The sequence below is a fragment of the Coregonus lavaretus genome (genome assembly GCF_964263955.1).
Source record: "Coregonus lavaretus genome assembly, chromosome: 13".
In the NCBI taxonomy this organism is placed as follows: Eukaryota; Metazoa; Chordata; class Actinopteri; order Salmoniformes; family Salmonidae; genus Coregonus; species Coregonus lavaretus.
The window spans coordinates 2,796,380-2,808,512 of NC_140000.1; the positions used below are offsets into that span (position 1 = coordinate 2,796,380).

The window sequence follows — 12,133 nt, forward strand, 5'->3', positions numbered from 1 at the left end:
ACCCTAGCTGAAAATCTCTGCTCGCAGCATTCCATAGAAGAGGACGACGATGGATTGTTTTAAATGGGCAGCAGGGAGTACATGAAGAGTTGAAAGGCATCCTATCAGTCTCTCACTCTCTCTCTCTCTCTCTACATAACCTGAAGAACCGTCTGCTCCAGAGCACCTCATGAATTGTCTTGGTAACTCCAGTTATCCTGATATTCTTCTGCTTCTTCTTAGGGTCTTTTCTGTTTTCCAGATGACTACTTTTGACTTCTCCGACGTGGAAGCGTTTTTGGACTGCCACCCAGACCTCTTTGAGGAGTATGTCGTGCGTAAAGGAAAATGCGATACGGTGAGCAGGTGGTTGAAGGACCAACAGCCGCCCAAAGTCTCCCTAGCCGAGGAAAAGCGTGGCGGAGTGCCCAGGGACCCCCTCTGGCCGACCAACACTGACGGTCTCCGGCGCCGCTCCTCCCACATGGAGCTCCGACGGAACTTCGCCCGGTCCAAAGCCACCACCGCTCATAGAACCTACGACGAGCACGCCAGTCACAGGGAACACGATGATTCCCAGTCCAGCATGAGACGCCGCGCGCTACTGCGCAAAGCTAGTTCCTTGCCGCCAACCACCGGGCACATTCTGAGCGCCCTTCTCGAGTCCAGGGTCAATGTGCCCCAGTACGCTTCCAGTGCCATTGACTACAAATACAGACTGAAGGAGACCAACGAGAGGGAGTTCTTCCTTGAGTTGGTGAAAGATGTCTCCAATGACCTGGACATGACCAACCTGAGTTATAAGATCCTAATCAATGTGTGTATCCTGGTGGATGCGGATAGGTGCTCGCTGTTCCTAGTTGAGGGACCCTCTCACAAGAGAACGCTCGTGTCTAAGTTCTTTGATGTGCACTCGGGCACCACGGTGCGACCCTCCTCGAGCACTCTGAACTCTAACGAGGTGCAGGTGCCGTGGGGAAAGGGCATCATCGGATACGTGGCAGAGCATGGGGAGACTGTAAACATACCCAACGCATATGAGGTAAACATTATCCATTTGGAAACATCAATTTTCCTAAATTTGACCTATCACTGCAAACCCTAAATGCAAAATTCGAATATTTCATTTTTATTCAAAGCTATTTTTGGGATATAGAAACGAAATATCATGAAATTAAAAGTTTGTGAATCCTCTATGGATACAGTGCCTTCAGAAAGTATTCACACCCCTTGACGTTTTTCACATTTTGTTGTGTTACAAATTGGGATTAAAATTGATTTAACTTGATTTAACTTTTTTTTGTCAACGATCTACACAACATACTCTGTATTGTCAAAGTGGAAGAAACAATCTGAAACGGCATCCTATCAGTCTCTCTCTCTCTCTCTACAGAACCTGAAGAACTGTCTGCTCCGTTGGTAAATCCAGTTATCCTGATATTCTTCTGCTTCTTCTTAGGGTCTTGAAAATCATAATTCCACTTTGACATTATGGGGTATTGTGTGTAGGCCATAATGTGTGTAGGCCAGTGACAAAAATAATCTAAATGTAATCCATTTTAAATGCAGGCTGTAACACAATTTTTTGGGGAAAAAGTCAAGGGGTGTGAATATTTTCTGAAGGCACTGTACATCCTTCCCCGATCAGGACACATCCGTTTTAAGCTTTCATCCACACATCATCACCATGACAACTATTGTAGAGTTTTTTTTTATGGGTAATTATTACAATTACATCAAAGAAAATACAGCCCATCCACCATCGTTTCCTCCATAGACAGAGATATGAAAACCATGGACATTTAATTCCCTGCAAGGCTGCAAGCTCCATATCTCTCGGTCACCGGAGTCCCACCCACCAGTTGCGCGTGCGCTATACGTCATTATATCGTGGCGATGGGCGGCTCGCGAGGCAGAGGCAAAGGCAACTTGTTGACGTTGGTCCGGCCTCGTTGGGTCTATTACTGCAATGAGTGCACGTACATCTTAGAGACACTGTCGGGAACTAGGCTACTGGCGGGATCTAGGCAACAGGCTACCAGGAATAGAGCCGCCTCGTGTGATTTTGACTGATATTTTGCCCAGTCCTGGGACCCAGTGGACCAATTTATTTTACCTGGGTCCGTACCAAATGGCACCCTATTCCCTCCATAGTGCACTACTTTTGGGAAAAGAAGAGCGCAAGCCCTGGTGAAAAGTAGTGCAGTAGGTGGGCAATAGGGCCTCATTTGGGATACAGATTTGGATTAATAGCAATAAGGTATACAGGTAACTGTCGAAATAAAGGAGATACTTTAGTAAATGAGGGATACAAGTATATTGAAACCAGCTGTGGTTGCTGAGTTAATTAAGGAATTAACATCCCATCATGCATAGGGTCATGTATAAAAATGCCCAACTGCCCATTATTTTGGCTACCATGGCTAGAAGAAGAAATCTCAGTGACTTTGAAAGAGGGGTCTCAAAGGAGCATAGGGGTTTTAAAGGGAGTGTGTGTGTGTGTGTGTGTGTGTGTGTGTGTGTGTGTATGTGTGTGTGTGTCTGTCTCAGTCCCCAGATCTCAACCGAATTGAACACTTATGAGAGATTCTGGAGCAGCGCCTGAGACAGCGTTTTCCACCACCATCAACAAAACTCAAAATTATGGAATTTTCGTGGATGAATTAAAAAAAATTGAAATAATGTTGTATTGTCACATGCACCTGGATAGGTGCAGTGAAATGTGTTGTTTTACAGGCTCAGCCATGGTAGTACGGCGCCCCTGGAGCAAATGAGGGTTAAGTGCCTTGCTCAACGGCAAATCGACAGATTTTCCACCTTGTTGGCTCGGGTATTGGAACCAGCCACCTTTCGGTTACTGGCCCAACGCCCTCCAATAGAGTTCCAGACACTTGTAGAATATATGCCAAGACTCATTGAAGCTGTTCTGGTGGCTCATGTTGGTCCAAAACCCTATTAAGACACTTTATGTTGGTGTTTCCTATATTTTGGCAGTTGCCTGTAAGGTCTGTGGTGCACTGCACGCTGCACATGAGGTGCTGTAGGCTACTTTAACACAGTGTTTTGATCAATACTAACTAGGCTACAGTCATTCTCTAACCTCCATTCTCTAAAGAATGAATTATATTTCCTCCCATCAAATCTATTCAGTTGGTTCAGGTTGATTTCTGAATTCAAAAACAATATGTGCATGTGTTAGTATGTGTGTGTGTGTACAGTATTTGTGACATTTCCTCTCCTATACGTCTCGTCCTGTAGGACCATCGGTTCAGTGATGAGATAGACAAGCTGACCGGCTATAAGACCCAGTCCATCCTGTGTATGACCATCTGTAACAGTGATGGAGAGGTCATCGGGGTTGTGCAGGCCATCAACAAGAACCCTATCGGAACACCTTTTACTGAGGACGATGAGAAGGTCAGAGTTCAAAATACTATTTGAAATAATTTCAAATACTTTAGCTGGGTTTGATTGGTAGTCGTAAAACTAAAACTTCCTATACAATGAGAATTCATTATTGTCACTGACAGCATCTCCACTACTTCCACCAGAGGGAGATCAATGTTATTGTCTCAGAACCAAGCATTTTTTTTTTTTGCTGGAAGATTATTATTTCACATACAGGAATATCAAATAAGAACTAACCCCAATACAAATGTTGCAGCTATAGGGCTTTCACTAATGTAGACATTTTCCACATATTGGTCCTGTGTAACCATGTCCTGTCAATTAGTTTTCTCTCTCTAAGTAGCCAGTTGATTTTTGTTGTGTTGTCCCAAATGACACCCTATTCCCAACATGGTGCACTACTTTTGACCAGAACTCTATGGGCCCTGGTCAAAATTAGTGCACTACATAGGGAATAGGGTGATTAAGGAATAGGGTGCCATTTGGAATTAGCTGAGTCCTAATTAATGCCCACCAGGTGGCAGGATTTAGTTAAACAAGACCGTCAACTCTTTTTCAACACTTTATGCATTAGAAGTTCAAAAGAGTGATAGATACAGACCCATTTATATGAAGAAGTGCAATTCTTGGCAACCCCTTGTTATGCATGCTATTTGCAAATCTGTTTGAACCTACTCTTTGTGGGAAATGGCAGCACATATCAAAGAGTTGGGTTGAGACGTAGGTTTAGTGTGTGTTGGAAAATAGGTCTAGGTCTGCTGTCTTTGAATGGCCGACAGTCTGTTTAACAGAAAACCAATTAAAAAAGAGTCAATCTTACTTATGTGACTGCTTGTTGTCTAGCACATTCAGAAGACCTCAGTACATGAGTCATTCCTTTACTAAGTCGATACTCCATTAAGAGGAAAGCAACCAGGTGTGTTAATAGACGTTGAAGAAAAGAAGAACGCTATCAAGGGTAAACTAGCCATCTACACACACCTACACCTACACACACACACACGCGCACACACACACACACACACACACACACACATACACACACACACAGACACACACACACACACACACACACACACACAGACACACACACACACACACACACACACACACACACACACACACACACACACACACACACACACACACACACACACACACACACACACACACAGACACACACACACACACACACACACACACACACACACACACACAGACACACACACACACACACACACACAGACACACACACACGCACACACACACACAGATAAGCTAGATGGCCAAAAAGGTTTGTTAAATCCCACTAATGGAAGATGTTGTTTTTCCTTTTTATCATTTAGCCTCAGACCTATAACTATTTTTCTCTTCTCCTTTGCTTTCCCCCATCAGGTGCTGCAGATGTATCTACCGTTCTGCGGAATATCCATCTCCAATGCCAAGTTGTTTTCAGAGTCTCGGAAGGAGTACGAGAGGAGCAGAGTGAGTTGGCTCATACTCTCTTAGAAAAAAGGGTTTCAAAAGGGTTCTTCGGCTGTCCCCATAGGAGAACCCTTTTTGGTTCAAGGTAGAACCCTTTTGGGTTCCATGTAGAACTCTCTGTGGAAAGGGTTCTACATGGAACCAAAAAGGGATCTACCTTGAACCAAAAATGGTTATTTAAAGGGTTCTCCTATGGGGACAGCTGAAGAAACCTTTTAGGTTCTATATACAATGCATTCGGAAAGTATTCAGACCCCTTCACTTTTTTCCACATTTTGTTACGTTACAGCCTTATTCTAAAATTGATTAAAATGTTTTTCCCCCTCATCAATCTGCACACAATACCCCATAATGACAAAGCAAAAACGGAAATATCACATTTACATAAGTATTCAGACCCTTTACTCAGTACATTGTTGAAGCACCTTTGGCAGTGATTACATACTCAAATCTTCTTGGGTATGACGCTACAAGCTTGGCACACCTGTATTTGGGGAGTTTCTCCCATTCTTCTCTGCAGATCCTCTCAAGCTCTGTCAGGATGAGATGGGAAGCTTCGCTGCACAGCTATTTTCAGGTCTCTCCAGAGATGTTTCATCGGGTTCAAGTCCGGGCTTTGGCTGGGCCACACAAGGACATTCAGGGACTTGTCCTGAAGCCACTCCTGCGTTGTCTTGGCTGTGTGCTTAGGGTTGTTGTCCTGTTGGAAGGTGAACCTTCGCCCCAGTCTGAGGTCCTGAGTGCTCTGGAGCAGGTTTTCATCAAGGATCTCTCTTTACTTTGCTCCGTTAACCTTTCCCTCGATCTTGACTAGTCTCCCAGTCCCTGCCGCTGAAAAACATCCTCACATCATGATGCTGCCACCACCATGCTTCACCGTAGGGATGGTATTGGCCAGGTGATGAGCGGTGCCTGTTTCCTCCAGACGTGACACTTGGTATTCGGGCCAAAGAGTTCAATCTTGGTTTCATCAGACCAGAGAATCTGGTTTCTCATAGTCTGAGAGTCCTTTAGGTGCCTTTTGGTAAACTCCAAGCGGGCTGTCATGTGCCTTTTACTGAGGAGTGGCTTCATTCTGGCCACTCTACCATAAAGGCCTGACTGGTGGAAAGCTGCAGAGATGGTTGTCCTTCTGGAAGGTTCTCTCATCTCCACAGAGGAACTTGGGAGCTCTGTCAGAGTGACCATCGGGTTCTTGGTCACCTCCCTGACCAAGGCCCTTCTCCCCGATTGCTCAGTTTGGCCGGGCGGCCAGCTCTAAGGAAAAGTCTTGGTGGTTCCAAACTTCTTCCATTTAAGAATTATGGAAGCCACTGTGTTCTTGGGGACATTCAATGCTGCAGACATTTTTTGGTACCCTTCCCCAGATCTGTGCCTCAACACAATCCTGTCTCGGAGCTCTACGGACAATTCCTTCGACCTCATGGCTTGGTTTTTGCTCTGACATGCACTGTCAACTGTGGGACCTTATATAGACAGGTGTGTGCCTTTCCAAATCATGTCCAATAAATTGAATGTACCACAGGTGGACTCCAATCAAGTTGTAGAAACATCTCAAGGATGATCAATGGAAACAGGATGCACCTGAGCTCAATATCGAGTCTCATAGCAAAGGGTCTGAATACTTATGTAAATACTGTTTTTTAAGTTTTATAAATTTGCAAACATTTCTAAAAACCTGTTTTCGCTTTGTCATTATGGGTTATAGTGTGTAGATTGATGCAGATTTTTATTTAATTAATCAATTTTAGAATACGGCTGTAACGTAACAAGATGTGTAAAAAGTGAAGGGGTCTGAATACTTTCCGAATGCACTGTAGCACCTTTTTTTGTCTCTTACATAGTCTGTCTGTCTCTCGCATAGCCTGTCTGTTTCTCACATAGCCTCTCTGTCTCTCACATAGCCTGTCTGTCTCTCACATAGCCTGTCTGTCTCTCACATAGCGTGTCTGTCTCTCACATAGCCTGTCTGTCTCTCACATAGCCTCTCTGTCTCTCACATAGCCTGTCTGTCTCTTACATAGCCTGTCTGTCTCTCACATAGCCTGTCTGTCTCTCACATAGCCTGTCTGTCTCTCACATAGCCTGTCTGTCTCTCACATAGCCTCTCTGTCTCTCACATAGCCTGTCTGTCTCTCACATAGTGTGTCTGTCTCTCACATAGCCTGTCTGTCTCTCACATAGTGTGTCTGTCTCTCACATAGTCTGTCTGTCTCTCACATAGCCTGTATGTCTCTCAACGATAGGAGCAGAGTGAGTGGGCTCACATAGCCAGTCACTACACCGTTCTCCAGATTCTCTCTCTCTCTCCATTTCTTAGACAAATAGAGAGAGTGGTCAGTGTTGTTGTTGTGCTCCCCCAGGCTCTGCTAGAGGTGGTGAATGACCTGTTTGAGGAGCAAACAGACCTGGAGAAGATAGTGAGGAAGATCATGCAGAGAGCTGTGACCCTGCTGCAGTGTGAACGCTGCTCTGTGTTGCTGCTGGAGGACATACACTCACCTGTGAGACTGACCTCTCCCCTCCTCTCCTCTGCTTCCTTCTCCCCGGCTCCTCTCACCTCCTCTCCTCTGCTTCCTTCTCCCCGGCTCCTCTCACCTCTTCTCCTCTGCTTCCTACTCCCCGGCTACTCTCCCCTCCTCTCCTCTGCTTCCTTCTCCCCGGCTCCTCTCACCTCTTCTCCTCTGATTCCTACTCCCCGGCTCCTCTCCCCTCCTCTCCTCTGCTTCCTTCTCCCCGGCTCCTCTCACCTCTTCTCCTCTGCTTCCTACTCCCCGGCTCCTCTCACCTCCTCTCCTCTGCTTCCTTCTCCCCGGCTTCTCTCACCTCTTCTCCTCTGATTCCTTCACCCCGGCTCCTCTCCCTTCCTCTCCTCTGCTTCCTTCTGCCGGCTCCTCTCCCCTGCTCTCCTCTGCTTCCTTCTCCCCGGCTCCTCTCACCTCCTCTCCTCTGCTTCTTTCTCCCCAACTCCTCTCACCTCTTCTCCTCTGCTTCCCACTCCCCGGCTCCTCTCACCTCCTCTCCTCTGCTTCCTTCTCCCCGGCTTCTGTCACCTCTTCTCCTCTGATTCCTTCACCCCGGCTCCTCTCCCTTCCTCTCCTCTGCTTCCTTCTGCCGGCTCCTCTCCCCTGCTCTCCTCTGCTTCCTTCTCCCCGGCTCCTCTCACCTCCTCTCCTCTGCTTCCTTCTCCCGGGTCCTCTCACCTCCTCTCTTCTGCTTCCTTCTCCCGGCTCCTCTCACCTCCTCTACTCTGCTTCCTTCTCTACGGCTCCTCTCACCTCTTCTCCTCTGCTTCCTTCTCCCCGGCTCCTATCACCTCTTTTCCTCTACTTCCTTCTCCCGGCTCCTCTCACCTCTTCTCCTCTGCTTCCTTCTCCCGGCTCCTCTCACCTCTTCTCCTCTGCTTCCTTCTCCCGGGTCCTCTCACCTCCTCTCCTCTGCTTCCTTCTCCCGGGTCCTCTCACCTCCTCTCCTCTGCTTCCTTCTCCCGGCTCCTCTCACCTCCTCTACTCTGCTTCCTTCTCTACGGCTCCTCTCACCTCTTCTCCTCTGCTTCCTTCTCCCCGGCTCCTATCACCTCTTTTCCTCTACTTCCTTCTCCCGGCTCCTCTCACCTCTTCTCCTCTGCTTCCTTCTCCCCGGCTCCTCTCCACTCCTCTCCTCTGCTTCCTTCTCCCCGGCTCCTCTCCCCTCTTCTCCTCTGCTTCCTTCTCCCTGGCTTCTCTCACCTCTTCTCCTCTGTTTCCTTCTCCCGGTTCCTCTCACCTCCTCTCCTCTGCTTCCTTCTCCCGGCTCCTCTCACCTCCTCTCCTCTGCATCCTTCTCCCCGGCTTCTCTCACCTCTTCTCCTCTGCTTCCTTCTCCCAGGTCCTCTCACCTCCTCTCCTCTGCTTCCTTCTCCCGGCTCCTCTCACCTCTTCTCCTCTGCTTCCTTCTCCCGGGACTCACCTGTCAACAATAGACCTCATCTCCTCCTCTATTTTCCTCATTTCTCCTTCCTTCTGTTTTCACTCCAATTCGTCCCTCTCCAATTCTTCCCTCACCAATTCTTCCCTCAACAATTCTTCCCTCTCCAATTCTTCCCTCTCCAATTCTTCCCTCTCCAATTGTGTGTCTTTTATGCAGGTGGTAAAGTTCTCTAAGACCTTTGAGCTCATGTCTCCCCTGTGTAACATGGACCGTGACATCAGGTGAAGTCCTCGCTGCTTGGGACAAGATATTTTAATAATTATACATACAGTTAAAGTCGGAAGTTTACATACACCTTAGCCAAATACATTTAAACTCAGTTTTTCACAATTCCTGACATTTAATCCTAGTAAAAATTCCCTATCTTAGGTCAGTTAGGATCACCACTTTATTTTAAGAATGTGAAATGTCAGAATAATAGTAGAGAGAATTATTTATTTCAGCTTTTATTTCTTTCATCACATTCATCAGAAGGTTACATACACTCAATTAGTATTTGGTAGCATTGCCTTTAAATTGTTTAACTTGGGTCAAACATTTCGGGTAGCCTTCCACAAGCTTCCCACAATAAGTTGGGTGAATTTTGGCCCATTCCTCCTGACAGAGCTGGTGTAACTGAGTCAGGTTTGTAGGCCTCCTTGCTCACACACGCTTTTTCAGTTCTGCCCACAAATGTTCTATTAGATTGAGGTCAGGGCTTTGTGATTGCCACTCCAATACCTTGACTTTGTTGTCCTTAAGCCATTTTGCCACAACTTTAGAAGTATTCTTGGGGTCATTGTCCATTTGGAAGACCCATTTGCGACCAAGCTTTAACTTCCTGACTGATGTCTTGAGATGTTGCTTCAATATATCCACATAATTTTCGTTCCTCATGATGCCATCTATTTTGTGAAGTGCACCAGTCCCTCCTGCAGCAAAGCACCCCCACAGCATGATGCTGCCATCCCCGTGCTTCACGGTTGGGATGGTGATCTTTGTCTTGCAAGGAACCCCCTTTTTCCTCCAAACATAACGATGGTCATTATGGCCAAACAGATATGTTTTTGTTTCATCAGACCAGAGGACATTTCTCCAAAAAGTACGATCTTTGTCCCCATGTGCAGTTGCAAACCCTAGTCTGGCTTTTTTATGGCGGTTTTGGAGCAGTGGCTTCTTCCTTGCTGAGTGGCCTTTCAGGTTATGTCGATATAGGACTCGTTTTACTGTGGATATAGATACTTTTGTACCTGTTTCCTCCAGCATCTTCACAAGGTCCTTTGCTGTTGTTCTGGGATTGATTTGCACTTTTCGCACCAAAGTACGTTCATTTCTAGGAGACAGAATGCGTCTCCTTCCTGAGCGGTATGACGGCTGTGTGGTCCCATGGTGTTTATACTTGCATACTATTGTTTGTACAGATGAACGTGGTACCTTCAGGTGTTTGGAAATTGCTCCCAAGGATGAACCAGACTTGTGGAGGTCTACAATTTTTTTCTGAGGTCTTGGCTGATTTATTTTCATTTTCCTATGATGTTAACCAAAGAGGCACTGAGTTTGAAGGTAGGCCTTGAAATACATCCACAGGTACACCTCCAATTGACTCAAATGATGTCAATTAGCCTATCAGAAGCTTCTAAAGCCATGACATCATTTTCTGAAATTATCCAAACTGTTTAAAGGCACAGTCAACTTAGTGTATGTACACTTCTGACCCACTGGAATTGTGATACAGTGAATTATAAGTGAAATAATCTGTCTGTAAACAATTATTGGATAAATTACTTGTGTCATGCACAAAGTAGATGTCCTAACCGACTTGCCAAAACTATAGTTTGTTAACAAGAAATGTGTGGAGTGGTTTAAAAATGAGTTTTAATGACTCCAACCTAAGTGCATGTAAACTTCTGACTTCAACTGTAACAATTGATAGGAAAGACTGACATCTGCCTGTAACGCCAATCCATGTATTTGGCATTTCTTGAGAGTGTGTGTCTCTTTGACAAAGTCAGCATGGAGAAGCTGTCCTGCTCTGATTGGCTGATCAATAACAGCATTGCTGAGCTGGTGGCGTCCACAGGACTGCCTGTCAACATCAGTGACGTCTGTCAGGACCCCCGCTTCGATGCTGAGGTGTGGCACCAATCACTCACAATCACACACCCACACGGACACACACACACACACACGTTTGGACACACACGTTCGCACACACACACGCAGGCACGCACGTACAGACGTAGGATCTTAATTTGAGCCAGTTTGCTACAGCAGGAAAATAATCCTGAAGAAACAGGAAATGTGAATTATTATGTGGATTATAATTAATGGAAATGTTTTGTAGGGGTTGATACATTTTTCGTTCCTGACAATCCTGACATTTTAAAGTGGAAATTACAAACTTTAAAAGCTTTTTTAAACCTCGAATACACTACAGGTTTGCATTTCCTTCTGTGCAGGAACATTCTCAGCAACAAAAGAATGACTCAATTAAGACCCTACATCTGTATGCGCACACGCACACACACGCACGCACGCAGACGCACACGCACACACCACACACACCACACACCACACACACACCACACACACTCAGATGCGTGGGCGTGCACACACAGTAACATTCCACTGTACTCCCCAGGCAGATCAAGCCTCAGGATTCCACATCAGATCAGTACTGTGTGTCCCCATCTGGAACCGGACTCATCAGATAATAGGTGGGTTCACCAGTCTGTTCACCAATCTACTGTCGCTTGAAAACCACTCTGTCTTTTTACCTTTCTACTATTCCACCCATTCAATTATCATTCAAAAATATTGATGTATTTTCTGCACTGTTCTAAGGGGTTGCCCAGATTCTAAATCGCCTGGACAGGAGGACATTCAATGATGCAGATCAAAGACTGTTTGAGGTGACGACTGAGGGTCTATCTATATCTATATCTATATCTATATCTATATCTATATCTATATCTGTATTACAGTAGATGTTAGAAACCTGCCCTCTCGACTGAGGTTCTATCTATATCTGTATTACAGTAGACGTTAGAAACCTGTTTTATTGTTAGAACATTGTTCTACCCTGTGTCTCCACACAGGCGTTTGTGATATTCTGTGGGCTGGGGATCAACAACACCATGATGTACAACCAAGTGAAGAAGACCTGGGCCAAGCAGTCTGTGGCCCTGGATGTGAGCATTGATAGGTTGCGTCCCAAATGATCAAAAGTAGCGCATTATAAAGGGCATAGGGTGCCATTTGGGACTGACCCGTGTACTTTTCTCCCCTCACTCTCTAGGCATTTAGGATTATT

General features: G+C 45.9%; 1 protein-coding gene across 1 annotated transcript in view; it reads left to right on the forward strand.

Annotated features, from left to right (window-relative positions):
- Positions 1-241: 241 nt before the first annotated feature.
- Positions 242-12,133, forward strand: part of LOC311139289 (dual 3',5'-cyclic-AMP and -GMP phosphodiesterase 11A-like) — a gene marked incomplete at both ends in the record, with an annotated part of 27,254 nt that continues 15,362 nt past the window's right edge. The window contains 9 exons of the mRNA XM_084174175.1: positions 242-1,021; positions 3,238-3,396; positions 4,783-4,872; positions 7,236-7,376; positions 8,998-9,062; positions 10,833-10,953; positions 11,462-11,537; positions 11,665-11,732; positions 11,919-12,011. Coding sequence (XP_084030301.1) covers positions 242-1,021; positions 3,238-3,396; positions 4,783-4,872; positions 7,236-7,376; positions 8,998-9,062; positions 10,833-10,953; positions 11,462-11,537; positions 11,665-11,732; positions 11,919-12,011 — 1,593 coding nt within the window. The remainder of the gene's footprint in view (positions 1,022-3,237; positions 3,397-4,782; positions 4,873-7,235; positions 7,377-8,997; positions 9,063-10,832; positions 10,954-11,461; positions 11,538-11,664; positions 11,733-11,918; positions 12,012-12,133) is intronic.